The sequence below is a fragment of the Pelmatolapia mariae genome, linkage group LG16_19 (assembly GCF_036321145.2).
Source record: "Pelmatolapia mariae isolate MD_Pm_ZW linkage group LG16_19, Pm_UMD_F_2, whole genome shotgun sequence".
NCBI lineage: Eukaryota > Metazoa > Chordata > Actinopteri > Cichliformes > Cichlidae > Pelmatolapia > Pelmatolapia mariae.
This window is the reverse complement of record NC_086241.1, coordinates 13762037-13784716: the sequence shown is the minus strand read 5'-3', so window position 1 is coordinate 13784716 and position 22680 is coordinate 13762037. Positions and strand designations below refer to the sequence as shown.

General features: G+C 39.4%; 2 protein-coding genes across 2 annotated transcripts; one reads left to right on the top strand and one right to left on the bottom strand.

Moving 5' to 3' along the window:
* Window positions 1-304: 304 nt before the first annotated feature.
* Window positions 305-7880, bottom strand: ercc1 (excision repair cross-complementation group 1). Its single transcript, XM_063498821.1, has 9 exons — window positions 7726-7880; window positions 7072-7485; window positions 5276-5379; window positions 4928-5027; window positions 1979-2055; window positions 1366-1465; window positions 1087-1158; window positions 797-865; window positions 305-708 (listed from the first exon to the last, which is right to left on the bottom strand). Exons 1-9 carry the CDS (start codon window positions 7783-7785, stop codon window positions 646-648), a joined length of 1059 nt encoding a protein of 352 aa, XP_063354891.1. The 5' UTR covers window positions 7786-7880; the 3' UTR covers window positions 305-645.
* Window positions 7881-8774: 894 nt separating this feature from the next.
* sona (SON DNA and RNA binding protein a) lies at window positions 8775-21626 on the top strand. The gene is made up of 10 exons (XM_063498167.1): window positions 8775-8921; window positions 11070-11163; window positions 12934-13141; window positions 14223-14296; window positions 14401-16218; window positions 16428-16815; window positions 16970-17493; window positions 17671-18158; window positions 18611-18702; window positions 19742-21626. Exons 2-9 carry the CDS (start codon window positions 11136-11138, stop codon window positions 18683-18685), a joined length of 3603 nt encoding a protein of 1200 aa, XP_063354237.1. The 5' UTR covers window positions 8775-8921; window positions 11070-11135; the 3' UTR covers window positions 18686-18702; window positions 19742-21626.
* The last annotated feature ends 1054 nt before the right edge of the window (window positions 21627-22680 follow it).

Below are 22680 nucleotides of genomic sequence, written 5' to 3'. Positions count from 1 at the left end.
TAAAAGCTATAAAAAGGGCAAGGGGCATCCTGGACAAGTCGCCAGTTTATCCATACCTCTATATAAGACTTTAAAAAGAATGTTGCCTTGTTTATTCCTTTTTTTGAGATTTTTTTTTTAAAGCATTCCAGTGCACTTTCTGCAGAGATTCAAGCAAAATCATTGTTGTCTTGTGTGTCTGCAATGAAATATAAAGATATATTATACAGTTAAAAATAAAATAATGTAAAAACCAAAATATAACAAAAATATTTATTAACAAATTATACAAATTAATAACACACGTGCATGTGTGTTACACACAGAAATAAAAAAAACAAAATACATAAGTTTGAAGCTCAAACAGTTCACAACTTAAATTCCTAAAACACATCCACTGATTCCAGCGAGGAAGAAGGTACATTTTAAAGATGGGCCACTTCAAACTAACCAGTTCATGTCAAGAATCCACAAAAGAAAAGCCATGGCATGAATATTGAGGTCTAGTTGAGTTTGTACGGGATAAACATGTTTCTCCATTAACTCTGTAAATCGATAGACTTTGTAGTATTCAGTCCTCCTGAGTGTTTTAGTTTGATGTTCAACATGATGATCAAAAATGTAGAACTGTTGTCAGAAGCATATCACATTCTTGGTAAAAAAGTCTCAGCTGTCTTTTGTCTTTGCCTTGAGAAAGGGCTTATGGAGCACGTCAAAGAGTCGTCTTGCCTGTAAACACAAAATGTCAACATGTTAAGTCATCAAACACTTCATCTACGCGGTGTATATTTACACTCAGCACATGTGTTTTCCTCACTTTTTGTGGTCCAAGGCCTGGGCAGACAACCAAATCTTCCTTAGAGGCACTGATGATTCCTTCTACAGACTGAAGAATACATCATCTCTGTTTATTTATTGGATCATATCCACTGACAACATGACTGACCTAGAATTAGACACTTGCAGTTGTTCATGAACCAATCAAGTTGCACATCTCCCTTTAGGCTTTGCAAACTCATGTGGTATATATAGTGAGTCTTTAAAGGAATTTAATAAACATGATTAATTAATACTTGAAGTGAAAATTGTGAAAAATGAGGCACTCACAGAGAACGCAGACAGCAAAGTAATGGCATCAGTTTTGTTGATAGACTTCACAGTTGTCAGGCAATCTGTAACCTTGAAGTAAGCAGAAATCCAATCAGCATTTTCAGTGTTCATGGTCTTAAAGCTACTGCAAGATTTTGGCAAATACTGTACAATCCCATGTTATCATATTTTCCATGACATTTCTATAATGGTATCTCTTTTATTAAATGGGCACAAGTAGGCGAAAAGACACACAAAGCACCGAGTTCACATAGAAAATGGTGACTCTACACACACCTTTGATAGGTAGTCTCTTTCAACTTGCTCCTTCAGCATGTCAGCTGGCTTCTTTTCATACGACTTATACGTTTCCAGATAGCGGCCTGCCTCTTCTGGACTGGCAGTTCAAAATGAGAAGTACAGAAAACAACAAAACACGTTTAAAAAGACAAGTAGTGTTTGACTTTGTCTTCGAGCTCTAGTTTTTAGATGCTGGAGCCAGAGTCACACAGATTATTTATTTTATATACGTGTCTTGTAGCAAGCTGCTAGGTGCTCTTGATCAGCGGTCCCCAACCTTTTTTGCGCCACGGACCGGTTTATGCCCGACAATATTTTCACGGACCGGCCTTTAAGGTGTCGCGGATAAATACAACAAAATAAAACTAGTACCGGTACCGAAAAAAAGAAGATTCATTCATAACACACGTGAAAAGACCCAGGAAAACCGAGTTAACGATAAAAACGATAACAAAATAACGCTGAAAACCAATAAAAACCCTGAAAACCATACATTTCACACCTGAGCCTCAACTCTCGCGGCCCAGTACCAAACGACTCACGGACCGGTACCGGTCCGAGGCCCGGGGGTTGGGGACCGCTGCTCTTGATCATCAGTTGCAAGTCTTACCTCCAAGCCAAGATAAGAGTGCAGTCAGCCATGATGCACATGCGAGCCAGCTCTTTTAACGCATGATGAGGATCTTTCTGTAGTTGAAGAGACGTTAGGGTTAAAAGAAAAAATAACAACAATTCATTCTTAAAGACTTTATGAAGTCACGTTAGGGCTTTAGATTTGCTACAAATTGAGATGTTGTGACATTTTTTAATTTTGACCCAAATCTGAGTCTTCTTACACAGTATCTATTATTTGGCAGCTCTGAGATCTTTATTTTCCTACACACAGTGCCAAAAATAGTCTCCAGCTGCACTCTTCACACTTCATTTACACCACTGTTAGCGAAACTAATTCAGCTGAGGCAAGATACACTTCACAAATGAGTAGATCTGCATTGATCACTTACATTAAGCGGCTAAAGGAGAGCTGTAATGTCCTGCAAAGATTGTTCTGTCTTGTTAAATATAAAACTTTTGGATGTTTACATTTTTGTCAGCAATTCATAAGGCCAGCTGACGTTACCGACCTGACAGCTGTTATCGTTACAGACTCAGAGGTAATTTGTGTCCCTGTTTCTGTTGTTCACTCGCTTAAAAGCCTCCAATTTTGTTTCTAGTATTAACCAGATGTCCCAAAGCGGCAAAAAAATGGCCCTGGAGACACAAACACTTGTAGAACTATCACAAATTTACTTTTGAGTTCTGTGGCAGGTGTTTACACAGTATTTAACAAAGGTGAGTATAATCCTTTGAAACAGTGTTTAAATGATAAATGATGTAAATTATATCACCTTATGGTAATTGCATTCTTCTGAGCTGACATAAGTGATTCTTATGAAAAGTAACACTCTTTGCTGGACTTTCTCAATTTTGGACCTGTGGGTTTTGTCTGATCTGTATGTCTGCATCATGGTTCCACATAGAAAAGAACTGTCAGGGGAACTGAATAATCTCAACATGAAGCTCCACAAAGATGGAAAAACATAAAGAAAGATTGATTTCAACCTAAAAATCAGTGGAAGCACAGCTGCTGCAGCAGTAATCAGGAGGTACAAAATGAGCCATAGTGCCGCTCATCAGAGCTGCAGTGGCTGTCCTCCTAAAATGATGCCACCAACAGTGCACTGCTTGCACAATCCAGCTCTGAGAAACAGTTGGGTAAGTACTTAAGACTTGGCACAGGGGTTATAAATGGAGATCAGAGTTTTTGTGACAGCTGTGAAGGACAATGCATAACATTAAGCTCAGTGGATGGCGTCCAAGAAAAAGAACTTGCTTGTTCTTCAGTACAAAACTGTAATATTAAACTTAGAGGAGAAAAAAAAAGGACATGGAAAAACCCCCTCAAAACAAACCGATGAATATTGGGAGCACGTTCTATGGGCAGTTGAGAACAATATAAATATGTTCAGTTCAAATGGGATCCAACATGTTCGATGAGGTGTGGATACATTGGTGCAAAAGGTGCTGGGGAGATGACCTTTATAGTTTGCACTATGAATGTACCAAAATACTGTCTGACACAATGACTCCTAATCTCCAGAAGCCGGCAGAAGAGGGATATTCCAGCATAATAATGATCCCAGGCACACTGCCCACATCACAATAGAGTTTCTAAAGTAGAGGGAAAAAACACTATGACCTGCCCCTTTCAGGTCAGGCCAAGTATGCTGCCTGACTTGAATCCAACCGAACAAATATGAACCAGTTTAAAGAGAAAGGATAGAGCAGTACAAACCATCCAGCTAATAAAAAGTATACTCCATGAGGAGGAGGACTGAGTCTGTCATGAAAAATAAAGATGGACACAAAGTATTAAAATATAAAAAGATCCAAACTGCAGTAGGTGCACTGATTCTGCTTTTATTATAGTCGATCTAAACAGGATCTAAAATGAGTTACTTTAAGAGCAAATTCTGTTCAGCATAGATGTAATCCAGTTACAAGAAAATGACACAATTTTAAAACCAAGTGATACTGCACAGGTGTGTACCCACGTCTGCTGTCTGTGTGCAAATATTCTGAATGTAATACCATACAGCTGTGCAAAATCCAGTCGTGATATTTCACAGATGTGTAGTGCACAACAAAAGAAAATGAAGCTTAAGCGCAAATTAATTTGCATCACCACTGTTTTGATCCTGTCACAAGACGGCTTCTAGTTGCTCGGAGAAAGTGTAAAAGATTTAGATGAAAACAAAGAGAAGAAGAAGATGGTATCAGTCTTGAAATCCTGTAGCAGGAAACTTTGTACAGACTCCTCCTTTCCTGATATGTACAAACTGCAGCTATTCAGATATAGATTTCACAAGAGTAATATTCAACAGCTTCTGAGGTACTGAATGATTAAAAAAGATGCAGGAGCTGCATTTGAAATAGAAAAAAAGTAATACTCCTAAAAAGTGCCTTAATGCATTATTTATGTGATTACAGTTTCAAATCGCTTTGACGCATTTCTCACATCAGGAACACCATTCTCATCGCTTTTCTCAAATTAATAACACGCTTCCCCACCAACATTAGCATTTCCCATTGCGTCTGTACACACTGCTGTTGTTTCTGCACATACACTCCTTTACATTCCTTTTTTAGAATCTGAACACTTAACATTAGGCTCACGTTTTTGCAGTCAGTAAGTTTTTGATAAAAGTAGAACAATAAACACATTAAAACAATTGAGAAAAACTCTAAACTGGACTGTATATCATAAGCATGTGCTAATTTTACTTTATCAGAGGAAATGACACCTTAGAATAGCTGCTGCAGCCATTCAAAGATCTTAATTTGATTAGATTTGATGTAAAGAAATTGGCTTTGACAATGATTGGATATAGAGCATCCCCTAATGGTTTGATAAATAGTAATAATCTCCAAGTTACCACAAAGAAGTCAGGCCACTGAATGTTGAGAATACTTTAAATAATCAGTATCAAGGTTAATGCTAAAGAGCATCTTTACTTACCACGTCTACTTGAACCAGTAGCACTCGTAGTGTGAATGTGTGTCCAAGCTGTTTCAGACGGTCATGGATGTAGTTTGGGTTGAGATTGTGATACCTCAGACTTTATGTCGAGTCAAAAAACAAACAAACAAACAAACAGAAAGAACATAAACCAACATCAAAGCAAAGCAAAATACACAATAGATATAAAGTAAAGGAAAAAAGCATATTTTTTTCAACAACTATAAGCATAGAAACCTTTTTTTATAACAACATGATGTTACAGTAACAGAAAAAAAGTTTAAAAAAATGTTCACAACAACGTTTTCTTGCTCACATAAACAGAGTTTGTGAAGCACAAAAACCCACCTGAGGAAAAGAGCACAGGTTGTCTGTCCTAAGACATAATCTGGCACAACATCTCCAAACTCCCATGGGACACTCCTAACAAACTTCAGAATGGGGTTTCCTCTCTGTAGTGTTAGAAATAAGTTTTTTTTTTAAATATAAAGTGTCTTTTCAACATTGATTGCAATATATGCTCATAATAGAGTTGACACACTCCTCATTAAAAGCATTAACCCCATGTTGTGAAGGATGAACTAAGAGAGATAGAAAGAGTTGGGTGTAGAAAGTAAATTGCTACACACTTACAGAACACAGTATCAGACAAGAAAGGTTACTTGACCTTGAGTGTATGATAACAGGGTCCTATAGCCAACATGAAATAGAGACTTCACTGTGTCAATTAAAGCTGACTTCATGAAAATAAAACACCCCTGGTAACAACTGTAAGTTAGGGAGCGGTTTTCTCACAAGATCCCTGACTAGAGGTTAATGACCGTTGCCATGCGGAAGAACCCTGAGGAAAACAAATCAGGGGGTGCCAAGTCTAAACCATCGCATCTCCCCATCAATAGCCAATCACAATTATTTCCTGTTTTCATGTGTCTAATATATACTTTGAATTATGAATTGTACTTCACTTCTCCGTGTGCAGACTGCTTGACACTGAGAAGTCCACAGCTGTGCAAGCCAAATCTTTAACTGTCTGGTAATAAAATAGTGTGAACTAGGGCTGGGCCATATCATACCGTTCACGGTAATACCGGTACAATGTTGGGCAACGATAAGAAAATGAAATATCGCGATAGAATATGGGTAAAACGCGCATGCGCAGTGCCTTTGTTTTCATACGCACATGGTGGAAAAAGCATGGCAGCAACGGAGAATCAGAAGGGCAAAAGCGGATCGTTGAATGAAACAGATGAACCAGAATTGGTTTGTAAAAATGCTGCAACTTTAGTGGTGTGGAACTGGTTTAGCATTCGTCTGTCAGATACACAACAAAGCACTATTTTTGGTAGAGCATGCTAGCGGGCCGTCGTTATTACCATGTTTTTTTTTTTGGAAAATACGGCACACTTAAAATCAATCCTTTGATTTTTCTGAAAATCGACGATTTTATGTGGTACACGGCGCTCGAAAATCTGTCAAATGTTTTAGTACGACTTTGCTAAGCTACGAAGCCGCACCGCTTGATGGATTGTCGGAGCATTACGGCTATCGTAGGCAGGAGCCTCGCGGAGTGATACATACTGTGCTTCAACATAATATTATCATATTGTGTGTGTATAACCTCTTTTTAAGTTTTGTGGATATTATACATGGTTATGCTGAGGATATGTCGGCCAATTTCCACTGTCAGCAAGGAATTTGCATTTGCACTGTTAAATTTTTATATAACTTTAATGCACATAAAAAACAGCTGCTTGTTTAAGTGAAAATACATTGATGGGTTTTTTTTGCACTAATAAAGTTGTGGAGTTGTAAAGTATTTTGTCTAGTGTCAGTTATATCGTCAGTTATATCGTTATCGCAAATTTTCAAATGTATATCGTGATAAATATTTTTGGTCATATCGCCCTGCTCTAGTGTGAACTGCGAGACTGTTTCCTGAACTTCCCTCAGCAAAAAAAGAACACGGGAGTAGCAATGTAAACAAACGTGGTGTTATACCCTGCCACTGTGCAGTGAACAACAGACAAATGTAACCTCCACAGAAAATAGCTACTGGGACACTAATAGGAATGCATGAAAGGAGGCTACAGTTTTCTGTAAACCATACACCTGTTGGATCAAAGCTATATAGTTTTAATACATACCTGTCGGGGACTGACAATAATGCTGCTCCCAGATCCCACTGGTTTAGGACCCAAGCTGATGCCCGGTTCTGACCTTTGACCGCTTCCCTCTGTTTGACCGGTGGTAGCCTGCTGTGCCTCTTCACTCAGTTTGACATGGGGCCCTTTAGCCAAGTCCTGCACTGTTTTACATTTTTCTGTGCTGGAGGACACTGTAGATGGCTCACTTTGCCTCACACAGGTAACTTCAGCATCATCGCTCCTGGGCAACTTGGAGGCAGCATCTCTACGTGAAGCAGCAGCCGCATTGCTTTTACTCTGGACGATGTATTCTGCGTAGGAGACCGGCTGGGTCACTGACTGAGCAGGCTTTGTGGTAGCTGAAGCTGAAGTGCTTTGTCCAACTTTGGAAGCGAGTTGAAACTGTGGCTTTGGCTGAAAAGCAATCACAATGAAATACTCTCTGAGAACCGATAATTTAACTATGAATTAAATAATATAAAACTACCATTCACGAATTTGGAAATCCACCTGACGAAAACCTTTTATAGATACGTTTTTATAGCTAATTTATAAGTGAATCTTACGTTAAAAATTTAAATTGTATGCTTGAAGACTCGTTTGCTAGCAAGCCTGCTACGTAACCGTGAACTTATTTTTTAGCAAAATACAGACCGGTGTTCTTTCTTTAGTGAAAGCAGAATCGTCCAGGTTGATGTTAAATCTCTTCTTCATGTCTGTTGACAGCTGGAGAATTCTCAAGTAAAAACATTAAGTTGAACTTGCAAGAACTCGCTTTCTGACACACAATGCAAGGTTGCAACGGCACTTCCGGGCCAATCCTATCAGAATAAAAGCACAAGCACACAGCCTTTTCAGTTCCTTCTGTCACAGGATAAAAACAAGCGTTATTACGCGATAATTATGCACTAAACTAGACTGTTGGCATGACATGTAAGTAAGTTAAAACAACTTTATCAACACGACTTTAATTTGTCTTGATATTTCCGAATAATTAGTCCACGTTCACACAGACCCGCAACTGATTTGAAGGTTTTTTAACATTCATTTTAAGGACATTTTTAATGCGTGTCATTCCTCATTAGTGGGATTAGGTGTTCCACTTTATCATTCGTTCCTCTTGTCAAAGCATTGCCCCTGATTCTGTTTGGCTCTGATTTTCAAAGTGAATACATGTCTCAAAGAAACGTTTCTGTGATAGACCACCTATGCATCCCTGTTGAAATCCAAAGACGATTCAAAGAGAGGACGGTGGCTTAAATATATGTTTTAACAGCCCCCCCCCAAATTGAATGGATACAAGAGTCTATGAAGGCTATTTATTAAAAATCTTAAAAATAAATGTAGCTTTCTATTCATACCAAATTCTGGAAAAATTATGAAAAACACTTCAGGCCGAAAATATTTCTAAACAAATATCAGCAGAAGTGTATCAAAACCAAAATCCAAGTTTGTTGAGTAAATATCGTTCAAGAGAGTAGCTCAAACTACATGCTTAAACTATGTGTACAGTGGACTAAATTTCACCACTTATGTACACGATATGGCTATAGAGTTAGGTTTTTTTTTTTTTGCACTGTATGCTAAAGTAATTAATAAATAGGAAAACGCCGAGATATAATCATCTCAAGTTTTAATGCATTTGGCTACGCTTGGAGTTGCCTAGGAGACAGTGACGCCGCCATTCAAACCCGCGGAGCATGGCATGTTGGGATACCTTCCCCATCATGGCGGGGCATCTAGTTGGCTAACGACTACGGTTAGCATATTCAGTGACTTCTTAGCTTCGGGCAATTTGCATTCATTTGGCATCCTCTACGCGGGAAGCGCGGCCATCCAACATTAACCGTGTAAGTTTGCGTCACTGAATGGGCTGTATGATGAACGAACGAACTAATCTGTTTTGTTGAAAGAAGTAGCAGCCAAGTGATTAGCAAACTAGCTAACGAGCATGCTATGGCTAGCGGTAATGTCCTCGCTGGAGAGCAAGCGGGCAATGAGCCGACGTTGAGGCCGAGGTGTGCAGGCAGTATAGTTGTCTTTTACTGCTTCCGTGTTGCCTAGCTAGTAAGCGTTTAGGTTAAAGGGAATAATAGTTTGACAAACAGCGGAATTATTGTTCTTTAAAAGTAAGCTAACGTTAACTAGGAGCTACCAGCTGCAGTCATCTGTGAATGAATGTTACCCTTAGCAGCGCAGGCCCGACAGCGGCTTATCTAACGTGTTAACGAACTGTCGCAGTTTGAAACTTTGTGTTCCTTGCTTTCGCCATTCATTTAACTTTTGGTCTGCGAGTACAGGAGGGTTGTATTACGCAGTTAATCAAAACTGTAGTATAATCTATCTGTTGCTGAAAGGCGAACTAAACTAGCTCAAGGTAACTGAATCCAAAAATAATGTGTTCTCTGGCGTTAGCCTTAGCTTTAATAGAGAAACGTAACGTCCACTAAACGTGTTAGCTATTTAACACCGTGTGCATCTTAGCGTAGTATCGTCTTTGTTTTCGTTGAAGTAACCAGTTCTGAACGTATCCTTAAGTGAAGCCTTTACGTCCCGAAAGTGGCGTTATTAATAATGTTTGTGAACATCGGTGCTTTTCGCAGGTTATGTATCCATGCTGGCACTACTGATGGCTTTGTTAAAGCTTTAGCGTTACAAAACCACTTCGTCCGTGAGTAATGTGCAGAGTTTAATGGAAAGAAAAAAACGAATTAAAAGCCTCTAATAAGCAATTGGGACCTGATTGCAAAAGATTTATAGAATCGTTTTTCAGATGTTACTTAAGATGTCTGTTGATCTTAGATTTTGGCTAACGAAGCATTATTGCTTAAAACTACGTGGCTAAGTTATACTGTTGAATACTTTTGAAATATGTTTGCCTTCACAATTCAGATTCACCTTTGTTTGGTAGACAGCAAGGGTAAACTACCTGATTCTGGTTATTATGTCCTAAATGGGTTATGATATTGGCTTGTAGTAGACATATTACTGGAAGTGCTAGAAAACCACTTTCTTGAGTAGTGGAATAAAAGAGCAATGTTTTGTTCTTTGGACATGTAAATATTGAAGGATACTCATCTGCTAAATCTGTGTTTTCTATGTTGATTTTTCTGGTTGATACTTCATTGTTTATTTCCAGAGTCATCTTGAAGAGTGTTAATTGATAATTTTCCAGAAATATACCAGTTTTAATATGGAAGTTGCTGCTCAAGACAAGGGACTTAAGTGTTAATCGTCAGTCTTTTTAAAAATTAGAGAAATGTAGGAAGATGGCCGTTTGATGGTCTAAAACTTGTGGTTAAATATAGGCCAAGCTATTCTGTTTTTCTTTCAGAATATTGTCTGATTTTGATGTACTAGTTTATATCCTTTTTCATAGATGAGCTACCTTAGTTTCCTAGTAGAAGGCTATTCTCAAATAATTCATTTGTTTTGGTAAAATGGAAATCAAAATCAATATTTATCGCACCATGGCTATATTATTTGTGAGGGAGCATTAAGTTGGCTTGCCATGGGGACTGGGTAGAGTACACAGTGTCTGTTTAAGCATTTTTTTCTTTCTTTTGTTTTAGGAAAAACAGAGCAGCTTTAATCACAGCCCAACTGATTACTTTGGGGCAGTTTTTATACCTTTGGATAATTGCAGGGGAAAATAAAACACAAGTGTAGTAAATCAAATTTTTCTTCAGACTCATGTTAGGCATTAAGAATATTTCTCCCACGACATTTAAAACCAATTAGATCGGGCTGCTTTTTATTAGATACGTGAATACCACTTAAATGGTATTAAATGGTATTTAGTCATCAACAGCGGTTGACTCATAACAACCAGTGATTACTGTTTTGCTCCAAATCAGCAGAAAGTTTTCATAAAATACTAGCAGTTTGCAGTAGCGTTACCAAAATGTATACTAAAGTATGGTGATGAAATCTATACTTCTGTTGGTATGGCATCCGTTTGTTGCTCCCGTTAAATTACCTTTTTTCTCTCCCTACAGTTGAGAGAGGGAACAGCACACCAGTGACATTGAAAGAATCTTTTACAAGATCAGCACAACAGTATAATGGAGTGTGCAGTGGACATCCCCTCAGGTAAGCGATGCACAAGCCCCAAAGAGGTCCGAATCTGTTCAGATTTGACCCATTTTGTTTACGTTTGTTTTTGCCCCACAGATTTCAGTGTTAAAGTTTCAGTCTGTGCCTCAGTAAATTTATGTGAAATGAATAAAATATAACTTATATTTATTGTTATCTCTAATTTATGTGAAATTTAAAATACATTTACAAAAAAAAAATCAAGTTGCTTTTAATTTCTGTAAAGCTCCATGTTGGACTGGTCTCACTGCATGATTGAAGATGCCTTGTAGTCTTCATTTTTGGGAGGGATTAACCACAGTATTTGTGCTAGTTTCTCTCCTCTGGTCTTCGTTTCACCTTGTGTTTTTCTGTTTCACCATATGCTCCTCTCTTTGTGTAAAGCCCTTTACTTCCCTTTGCACATAGCAGGCCCATTGACATGAAGATAACTAAATGATTAATTAGTCTGTTTACAGTTAATTAGTTATTTTCCCAACAAATAATGATCTGTTCAGAACGAGAGTGACTCACTGGAAACACTGCTTGTTATTAGGCATGGACACAAATATGATCATTGTTGAATATTTGAATAGTGATTAAATTATTAAAATACAAAAAATTTTTTAATGGTTTACATGACTGTTTCGTCTGAAAATATTGTTCTTTTGCAATGCTGTGTAAGATGTAATGTCCTATTAGTGCCAGATGGTGGTAGTATTGATCCGAGCTGTTTGCCTATCACTAATAAACAATAAGCAGGCATCTGATTGGTAAAAATGTGTTTACATTGTACAAACAGGAAAATGTAGAACCAAACGCCACTGCAGCTGCCAAAAAGTCGTCTTTTATCTTGGGTAAAATAATTACCAATAATTAGAGCTAGTATTCTCTCAAATAGGTAAAGCTACTATCTAGGTATGCACTGTAATTTGATAGTTGTTTGGGTGGGCTGTGATCTCCAAAGAACAGTCAAGTAGTTGCCAGTGAAAACTAAATTGTGAATGAGATGTCAATCCTTGTATTCCAAGTGTATGGGAAACACAACCTTAAAGCCTGTTGGGAATGATGTAGTTGTTTGGGCTCAGGTTTTGCTGCCTGCTGTTCTGTCAGTATCATTGATCAGCTGCTCATCCAGTCTACTAGATGCTTGAAACTGGCTGAAGAAGGTTATCAAAACAGACTGAACATTCAGAGTATCTCATGCTTCATTAGGCTTGACCAGCGCTCTTGAACACCATCTGGCATTCCCCAGAACCATGTACAGAGTTGGTTACAGTTAACCCTCTCTCTAGATGGTTCTGGTTTTCTCTTGAACTGTTTTCACCCAGTGTTGGATTTGACATTGAACAGGATATTCAAGATGCCAGCTCCGTGGAAACAAAGTCCAGTTTGGAGCACAAAGTCTGTGTGATGTTTTGTTACAAAAGTGTTCGAATTAGGCAGGTAATTGTTGAGTGAATTCACAGAGAGTGTGTGGCCATCACCCTTCTTACTGGGTGCTCTTGCCTTAAAAAAAATACTATACATGAAAAGTGGTAAATTACCCAACATGGTTCTCTGGGTATTGTCAGTAATTTATGTGTGCAAATGTCTTTTCTCTAGCAGAGCTGAAGATTTGTCATTGTTCATAGAAATCCTTGTTCAAATGAATTCAGACAGACAAGTGTGATGCTGGTGCTAACCAATATCTGTAAACATAACTAAATGGTATCTGCTTGCTGTAGATTTTTCATTTTCTGTTTGTCAAAGACTTGTGTAATTTGAAATATTGGATTCACTGTGCAGGTGAGGAGGAGGCACCTGAGAAAGATGACATGAATGCCAAGGAAGAGCTTGAGCCTTCCCACAAGAAAAACAAGAAACACAGAAAACACAAGAGCAAGAAGAAGAAGAGGCGGAGGAAGGGCGAGAAGGAGAGTAGTTCAGAATCTGGTGCCGAGTCAGATGTTGAGCCTCCACCTCCACCGAGACCTGTCAGGACCACCAGAGCCAGGTTGGGAAAATTTAAAATTCTAAACTAAATCTAATAGTCTCTGAGACTTAATAAGTTGGCACAGTAAAAATTGTACATTACTTAATATTTAGGTTTTTTTTTCTTGTATACAAAAGCAGTTGATTAATAAAAGTTTAATTTTCCAAAACAAAATAATAAGTTTTATTTATCAGAAGTGCTTAGATTTCTGTAGATGACTCTTTGCCGTTACTGTACATGGACTGATTCATGCTTACTATTGTGAAGGGCTACATTTGACCAGGGAAAATGCTGTATTCAAACCATTGGAAATTATTTACAATCTTAAATTTTAAGATGTGATTGTTCATTATGTAAGTCATAATTGTAGACAAATGTAATCTGACTAAAATAACACGTAGACGTTGCAGTTTTCTTTTCTTTTTTTTCAATGTAAGTAGAAATAACTGAAATTGTAAACCACTAAAATAAGATAAAAGTTGAAGTTGTTTTAAAAAATGTCCTATATTGAATAGGAAGCTTTTCTAAGAAAAGTCACAAGGTGCCTTTTTTGTTGGGCACAGACTGCATGAATTATAAAGATTTTTGATGGATCTGTTTTCTTTTGATGAGCAGTTTGAGAGGAATCACAACATTTAATCAGCTACCTCAACAACCAATGATCTGTGTCCTCTCTAAACCTTGGTGCAGAACAGACACGTGCACATTATCTGAATTTTCTAAAAGTCTATATCTACATATTGTTATCTTTCTTTTGTTGGTACCATTCATTCAGTTGAAATTGCATGAATATAACGCTGTCTGCATCTCTTTTAAAACACTCATGACAAATCAATTTTGTCTAAATGAGCCCATGGTTGCAATTAGGGTGACCTCCACTTCAAAGCCAGTTAACAGATCTATACATCTGAGCATAAAAGTAGCAGGTTTTGCCTTTGACTAAAGACTTACTGAATTCTGAATCAATTAAGTGTGCTATTCCAATAAATTTTCACTCTGTCTGTGAACCTTTTTTTGATAGAATAGCTGAATTTTGTGTTAATTTTTTTTAACAGATTAACCAGTAAAAATCTCTTTAACTTAGTTTTTGTTGTATTTTTAGTGCCAGACTGGCAGCAGCTGCAGGAGTTGGAGACCAAGGAATCAAGGAAGAAAGCAAAAAGGATCCAATTACAGGTAGGAGAAAGTCAGACATGGCTATAATTGATGATTGCTTAAAAAGCAATGGTTTAATGTCAACTCTTTTTTTTTTTTTCTTTCTAAATCGTGATTTTCTTCAGATCGTGTTGATACAGAGGGAGAGACAAAATCCAAAAAGCAAAAAAGGCATGCAGCTAAAAAGAAGAAAAAAAAGAGAAAGAAAGATGAAAAGCAGGAAAAGAAATCCCCATCTCGCTCCCCTTCTGAAAGCAGCTCTGCCTCAGGTTCAGACTCTGAAGGTGAAGGAGGCAAAGCATCTGGTGGTGGTAAATACTCTCCAGCTGTGGCATCTGACCTCAAAGAACCAGTATCCAGACTGGTTCCAAAAGGCAAACGAGGGGAGGAGAAACCCCTTCCCATCATTGAGCAGAAATCTGCATTGCTTGGGGTCAAAAAAGAAGACACATCAGATATCGATGTGCCCACAACTGAGGCGCAGGACAGTAACGTTAATGAATTGGAGGAGAAGCCTATGAGATCACCCTCTGTAGACCAGGAAGAAGCAGTCCAGATGGCAACAGTTAAAGTTAAAACAGAGTGCAGTCAGGGAGATGGTACATTCAGCCATGCCCAGGAATTGCCTGACATAATCCCAAAACAGGAAGGTGCTGCTCAAAGAGATGACCCAGTACTGAAAGATCAGACAAATTCAATTCAGAGGGCGAAAGTCACGGAGGATGAATTGCGTAATTCTCCTTCACCTTCCAGAACCCTAGAAATAAAGAAGTCTGAGTCAGGCCCAAGTCGGTCACCATCACGTAGTCCCAGCAGGCAGGAGTCTCAGACAACATCATTAGTGAAAGAACGGTCAAGAACCCATTCCAGGTCAACCTCAAAGGGAAAACGATCTGCAAGTCCTATAAAGCACGCCCGTTCTCGGTCCCGCTCCGAGACCCCTAAATCCCAGACGAAGTCACTGTCTCCCCCCCGCAAGTCTCCGAAAAGAGTAAGCCGTCGGTCCCGATCTACTTCTCACTCTGTCACCCCTAAAAAGAAAGTGTCAAAGTCTCCAAGGAAGTCCAGGTCTCCGAAACGGCGGAGGAGTTCCCTATCTGTTTCCCCAAAGCGTCGTCATCCTTCTCCGTCTCCAAAAAGAAAGATATCACGGTCCCCTAAACGTGACAGGCGGAGGTCACCATCTCTGTCTCGGTCTCCGAGGAGAAGTCGAAGGTCAAAGTCCCGTTCCCGTGGAGGCACGCGGCACTCCAGGGCCCGCTCACCTCGACGAGGGGGTGGAGTTGGCAGACGTTCGCTGTCACGTTCAATCACTAGACCCCGCCGCTCCCACTCTAGATCCAGACGTCCCTTTGGCCGCTCCAGATCACGGTCACCAGCAAGACGTACTGGAGGGAGACGCTCCAGGAGTCGATCCTTGTCTCGGCGCAAGCGATCACCACTCCCCAGATCCCGTCGTTCAAGATCTCGGTCGGTCCGCAGGAGCAGACGAACTCGGTCACGTTCTATTGTAGTGCTTAAGCGCAGTCGTCGCTCCAGATCCAGGAGTCCCCGCAAACGGACAAAATCCAGGACCCCTCCCCCCAGACGGCGGTCTAAATCCCGGTCTCCAGTCAGAAGGCGCTCTCGTTCCCCTGCTAAGAGAAACCGTTCACCGCCACGGTCTAGTAGACGCTCTAGGTCTCGCTCATTGTCTCGAAGACACCGATTAAAGTCACATTCACCACCGCCTAGCAAAAGGAGGTCCAAAACTCCTAGGAAGAGTGGAAGGAGATCAAAGTCTAAATCTGAGTCTGCCGACTGCAGGTCTAGGTCTGAGTCAAGTGGTGGGCTTTCTGACAGCTCATCTCCAGCCAGATCCACATCTCCTTCCCCAGTTAAACAGAAGAAGCCCTCCTTGCTTAAGGTTGCTGGGGAAAATGGAGGACTTGCAGCTACAGAAGGTGAGACCTTTTCCCTTCAAAATATTTAAGTAAGCCATGAAAACCAATGTTTTTCTCCAGATGTATTTATCTTCATACAAGTGTCCCAATTCATATATTGCCCCTACTTATCATTAGATTCAAGTAATTCATTTAATTGATTGATTGATTGATTGGTTTAGTTTATGCAAATGTGCATATCTTCATATAATATGTCATTGACGTTGCAGGTGCTTGGAAGCCGGTACTCCCAGCAACATCTTCCAGCTCTGAAATTGGGAATTCTTCAGAAAAGTTGCAGGATGAGCTTGTTAATCGGACAAGTTCAGATTCTCCTCAAAAAGGGGGAGATGCTTCCAGGTCCAGGTCTGTTTCTCAAGAGCCTGGCACTGGCACGGATGGGTCAGATTGTTCAGAAGGCTCAGATGAGGAAGAGGAATCTCCAGTTAAAACGGGATCCAAAAGCCAGAGAAGCTCCTCACGTTCAGCATCTCCAGAAGTACAGAAAAAGCAGCTTTCCCCATCTCCCTCACCTGCGGAGCACAGAAAACTTTCTCGTTCAACTTCATCACCTCGGCGTTCAGCATCAAAGTCTACATCCAGAAGAAAACTGTCCAGGTTTGTTTTGTGGTATTACATGATACCAAAATAGTAAAAGAGAGAAATCTCTCCCTCTTGCTTGTTCTGTAGTTGTTAAACTGTTGGACTGTGTACAGATATTAAATGTGAGTACAGTGTACGGTTATCAGTCTTATCATTTACCTTCCCTTAGGTCCAAGTCTCCAGTGAAGAAAAGAGAATCTGTTTCTCCATCAGAGAGGAAGAAGCGACGGTCCAAATCTCGGAGCCCTGCCCGTCGTCGGAGATCAAGGTCACGGTCTGCCATGCGACGCAAGCGCTCACGGTCCAAGTCACGAACCAAAACGCGCCGGTCCAAGTCCCGTTCTCCAACCCGCAGGAGGCGATCTCGTTCACGCTCACCAAATCCCAGAGGAAGGAGGAAGTCCACAGAAAGGAGTAAGCGCTCTAAGAGTCGCTCCACTGGCCGCAGAAAAAGGTCCAGATCAGGAGACAGAAGCAGGCGATCCAGATCTCGTTCACCGGATCGTAGACGCAGGTCAAGGTCGAGGGGTCGAGGGAGGCGCCCAGTATTTCGCAGTCGATCCTTTGACAGACGAGACAGGTGGAAGAGGGAACCTAGCCACTCTCCAGTTCTCATCCTCCGCAAACAACGTCGCTCAGGGTCCCGGACACGACGCAGCACCAGCAAGACTCCTCCACGGCTGACTGATCTGGGTAAGACATTTTGATGTTATATTTCTAAACATTTATGCAACATGTTTACATGATTTTTCTTTTTGTGCTCCACATATGCAAGAGGTTTTGTTTCTTAATTTCATTTTTTTATCTAAGCTTCCTTTGCCCTAATATGTTACCCCTCATTCTGTCAATCTTTTACCCTCCTTTCCTCAGATAAGGATCAGTTGCTCGAGATAGCCAAGGCTAATGCTGCTGCCATGTGTGCCAAGGCCGGGGTTCCAATTCCTGAGAGTCTTCGACCAAAAGCCATCCTTCAGCTCCCTCTGCCTACTCCATCTCCTTCCCCGATCTCCTTACCTTTACCTTTGCCCCTTCCAATGGGCATGGGAATGCCGAACATGCCGAATATGCCCAACATGGGTCCAATGGGGTTACCAAATATTCCAGGAATACCCAGCATGTCAAATATCACTATGAGTGCTGCTGTGGCAAGTATGACAGCAGCTACTATGACCGCTGCCTTGACCAACATGGGTGCTCTGGCGGCCATGCCTCCCCTTGCTCCACTTCCTACAATAACTAACAAGCCTCCCCCGTGCCTTGTCCCACCAACACCATCTCTTAACCTGGACCACATCGAGGAAGCCAAGAGGAAAGTCACTCAGCAGGCTAACATACATACCATCAAAGAGCTTACTGAGGTAAACGTGTGGTTTTGCTTCAGATTTTGATTGACGTTGCTGTTTTTCTGAAATCATGTGGAACAGAAAATATTGAAGTGCGGTGTTTTGTTTTTTTGTTATTTATTTATTAATTTCTTTTAAATGGTTCCAGACTCTAGTACATTTATCTTTTTATTTGAGTAGGTTTGTGTCTATTGAAAGAATAATGTGTTGGATATAGCCATCTAAAACAAAACAGTAAGTGCAAATTGAAAGCAGTTAGAATATTAAATATTTGACATAGTGACATAATGTTTTTCAGGGTTCAGTTATATTGAGGTGAAGTTGTTTGTCACCATGCAAAGAACACAATAGAATTTCTTTCGCTTGTGTTTTCTACTTTTGAACCCCATGACTTTTCTGTAATGGTTCATATATGTAAAGTATGGACCATTCTTTACCTGATGTTTTTTGTTTTGGTTTTTTTGTAGAAGTGTAAGATGATAGCAAATAGCAAGGAGGAGATGGCCACTGCTAAACCACATGTCTCAGATGATGAAAGCTAAACACCCCAACCCTCAAGGTAAAATTCTGTCTTTATTTGATTTCTATATCAGTCTGTACCTTCGTCTTTATATTAATTTTATAAATTATACATTATTCTCCTGTAGGTTCCTCATTCTGCTATGTGCTGCAACACCTTTCAGCAGCTTAATCATTAAGCTCCATCAAATAAACATTTTTTAATTTAATTTTTATATAACTGAATGACACAAAGTTGTAGCCCATCAAATGCTACAAATGTGAAGTGTCCGTGTTGTACATTAAGAAAGGTGTAGCATTCATTATTTTCTAAGGAATGACTTGTAAACTCTTTGAAATTACAAACATTTTAAAAGTGATTATGAATAATGTGTCTGATTTTCATCTGACTGTTTGCTGTGATTAGTGTGGGCTGATTGTTTGTCCATAATTGTGACTCTGATGAAGTCGGGCCTCATTTACAATTAATCACTTTAAAATCTTGGCAATTCCAAAGGGTTCACAAGTTCTTTGTTTTAACTATACATTACTAAATCACTAAAGCCAACTGTGCAATTTCATCTTTAAAAATTGCACATTTACTATTATAGCTGCTCATCTTACAGTTGAAAATATAAATTTTACTTTTGTTCTTGTAAATGACACTATTTGTGTTCCCCATAGCAACGGAGACCTCTAAATATGTTCTTTTTGTTCATGCAAATATTTAGGCACTAGGTCATACATTAGCCTGGAAAGGCATGCAGCTTTTAGTCTATAGCTGGTGGACAACAACTTGTGCACTGCCAAAACGCCCTGAGTGGAGCGCCCGCTCTAATTTTAGTACTAATTTAGAACACAAGCACGTCAACATCAGTAGAGCTATTATAGTTTAAGCTCACAGGGTATACCGACCTGAGAACAGTTCATACCAAACCAAATAATTCAGAAAAAATAAATGCACATTACTGCCCTGTTTTTGTGCATATTTAATCAGTTTGTTTCCTGATTATTTAATCAGTTTTGTGATTTTTGTCAATTAATCAAACTAGACAAACTACCATACATTTATATTTTCCTCTGTCTTTGTCTCTATACAGCCTCTTCCCTCGAAAGACTGAAGGAAAACATTTTTTTTGTCTTTTTCCCCCCAAGAGGACTTTTCTCTCTGTTAGCCAGATGACTTGACTGAGTGGAGGAGGACTATAGTTGTCATACACAACATAGGAGTACTGGCCACTGCCCCTCTCTGCTCCCCGGTTTGTCGGAGTGAGATACAACCAGAATTCAACCGGTGATGCTGCTGAGAAAACTGGGGACTCTGGGGCGTGCAACGGTTGGATGACTGTACTGTGTGCGTGTGTGTTTGTACATAGCGACTTTCACCACCAACACCTCAGTGTTTCTGCTTATGCAAGCAGTCACTGTTGTAAAGACTGAAGAGGAAACAAACCAAACTAGTGGCGCAAGTGTTTTTGTAAACTGCCTCCAAGTTTCTCTACATTTGTTTTACCTTCATGCTTTCTTAAGAATTGTGTTCAGTGGAGACTGTTTCCTTGTTCTGCTGTATTTTTCCCTCGGTTATCTCTAGTCCCTGATTTTATAAATAAATAATGCATATTAAGTTAGAGATAGTAGATCCTCACGTGTTTTAATAAGCTTGGATCTCCAGGGTGAGAGAGTAACCACAGGTTCTTTTGAAGGAAAGAGTCATTTGAATATATAGGTTGCCCAAAAAAAAAAAAAAAAAAGAGTGCTTGAATTGTGGCAATGAAAAAGGAATTTCATTTCACTAAACATGACTAATTCAGTTTGTACTGCCCTGGGTGTGAGTCTCCCCCTTCCCCCCCTGTTTTTATAGCACCAAGCTGATCTTTGATTCTGTCCTGGTCTTTCATTTGGGCTTTGTTGGGATGTTTTGAACTTGGGAACATGTTTTGCTTGAAATTTTGAAAGGGGAGGTTATTTTTCCATCAGTAGGGCAACAAGTGCCGTTTGTCAGGCATGTCAAGCAGTGCAGATTGATGGGCTGTCTTAGAGGTACTTAAGACAAGTGGTGAATATCCTAAATTTAGATCACAGGCAGAAACGGTTGAGAAGGTTTCCTGATGAGAAAAAAGAGGGGTGCATATTTATAGAGTTCATCAGTACAGGTTTATCAGGTTTTTAGTTTACACATTTAAATGTCAGTTGTTTGTGTTTATGGGCCTTTTTTTTAAGAGGCAGACATGGCATGTCAGTACCAAGAAAGGTATGGTTTTATTGTACTGAGCTGGGGCTAGCGCATGGCTAATACTGTAGAATGAGTTGACGATGCTCTGTTTTTGTGTATTTGACAATCAGGTTATTTCTCTCAATGTGCTTGTTTTGAAGAAAGAACTATAGCCGCTTGAAATGTACACGTCTTGTACTCAGGTGGCAAATACGAGTGAATTGATATTAAGAAAAGTGTATCGTGCAAACATGAAACGCCCAACAAACCCTTTTGATTTAATTTCATCACATTTAATATTTGCTTTCCATGTAAATGCTATTACATTATCCTGTATTATGTGGGCCAGGAAAACATGTTTCATAGAATTAATTTGTCCCTAACTGAAGAACAAAGACAAACTTGGTGCTCTTGGGAAAACTGACAGGGACAAGCTTCTTTTTTTTCTTTTTTTCTTTTTGGTTTTTTGCTGGTTTTACAAAAATCTTGCACTCATAATTCATTTGTTTTCATTAGAGGGAGGAATATTTCTGAATCCATCTGGCTTTGTCTTCCTCCCATGCCCAGGGCTGTTTAACTGTGGGAGGGAATCTGAAAGTTTTAACAAGACTTATTCGGTTGACTTGATCCCTGAGGTAGCTATTTTAATGAAAGAAAAAACAAGATGATGCATTTTAGGATTTTTTTTTTCTTGTTTTGGTCATTTGAATATTACATCGCTTGCTTTGTACATAAATGTGTTGATGATTATTAAAAACCTCAATGATATGTACTTCTGATCTCCTGTGCTTTGTTGACTTTAGTCATTTTTAATGTGGATCTTAATTTCTGGAGAAATTTCCAGGGACATCATCATCATTACAAAACATTATTTTGAATATTACAAGAATTAGTATAAATATGGACTAGTAAAGCTTCCCATAGAGGGTGCGTGTATTTTCAGCTGCAAGCTGTGCTGTACTAACATGCATCGCAATAAATTTAAAAAAAGTCATCCACAGTTTAGTGTTTGTGTGAAGAAATTTTCAGTTGTGATTTTAAAGGTGTGATATCGTCATGCGATACACTGGCACGATGGGTGATTTGAAGTGGATTTAACACATCTTGTTCATACTTAAGCTAGAGGTTTTGGATATGTAGAAAAACGAATGGATACTAGTACTACTATTTGGCAAAGTGATGTGAACACTTGGATGCATAAGTAGATGACATTGTTTAAAGAAATTGATTTTGTGTTTTGTATTGCATGGTAAGAACTACCCTTAATGAATTAAATTCTCCAAACACTGAAACAATGCACTGCTCAATATTCCATCAAATGTCTCTTGGTTCTGTCTCTAGTGGAGTCGAAGACTTCTCTAAATTTACCAGTTTGCGGGGGCGTTTTTAAATATATATTTTTTAAGGGCACAGCATGGTTTAAATGATCTCTACTGAATTTGTAGAGTCATATTAAAAAGCTGGTGGAGCGTTGTTTGCCCTTTAAGGGGGGGGGGCTGTTTTACTGCAATGTGTTATTAGACACAGTTTTTATAAGATGTGTCTCAGACAAGTTAGGGTGGTATATATGCATTGGCTACTTCAGTATGAACACTTATTTAATTTCTTGTTAACAGCTTATTCAAAAGAGTCAGCAGTGAGTGGCAGTTCTCTCGGTTAAAATACCTTGTTGATGTCAGAGGAGAATAGCCAGACTGCTTCAAGCTGGAAGGAAGACCACTATAACTAGAATAACCACTGGTTAGAACCAAAACATGTACAATACATCTAACCATGAAGCAGGTGGGTTACGGCAGCAGAAGACTTTACTGGGTGCCACTCCTGTCA

Excerpts from the sequence above, each read along its gene's own strand:
- ercc1 (XM_063498821.1), bottom strand. The coding sequence starts at position 7,785 with ATGAAGAAGAGATTTAACATCAACCTGGACGATTCTGCTTTCACTAAA. Across the intron at positions 7,486-7,725 it reads TCACTAAAGAAAGAACACCG|CCAAAGCCACAGTTTCAACT; the intron begins GTCTGTATTTTG and ends ATTGCTTTTCAG. Across the intron at positions 1,159-1,365 it reads AAAGAGACTACCTATCAAAG|GTTACAGATTGCCTGACAAC; the intron begins GTGTGTGTAGAG and ends GCTTACTTCAAG.
- sona (XM_063498167.1), top strand. The coding sequence starts at position 11,136 with ATGGAGTGTGCAGTGGACATCCCCTCAG. Across the intron at positions 13,142-14,222 it reads GTCAGGACCACCAGAGCCAG|TGCCAGACTGGCAGCAGCTG; the intron begins GTTGGGAAAATT and ends TTGTATTTTTAG. Across the intron at positions 14,297-14,400 it reads CAAAAAGGATCCAATTACAG|ATCGTGTTGATACAGAGGGA; the intron begins GTAGGAGAAAGT and ends GATTTTCTTCAG.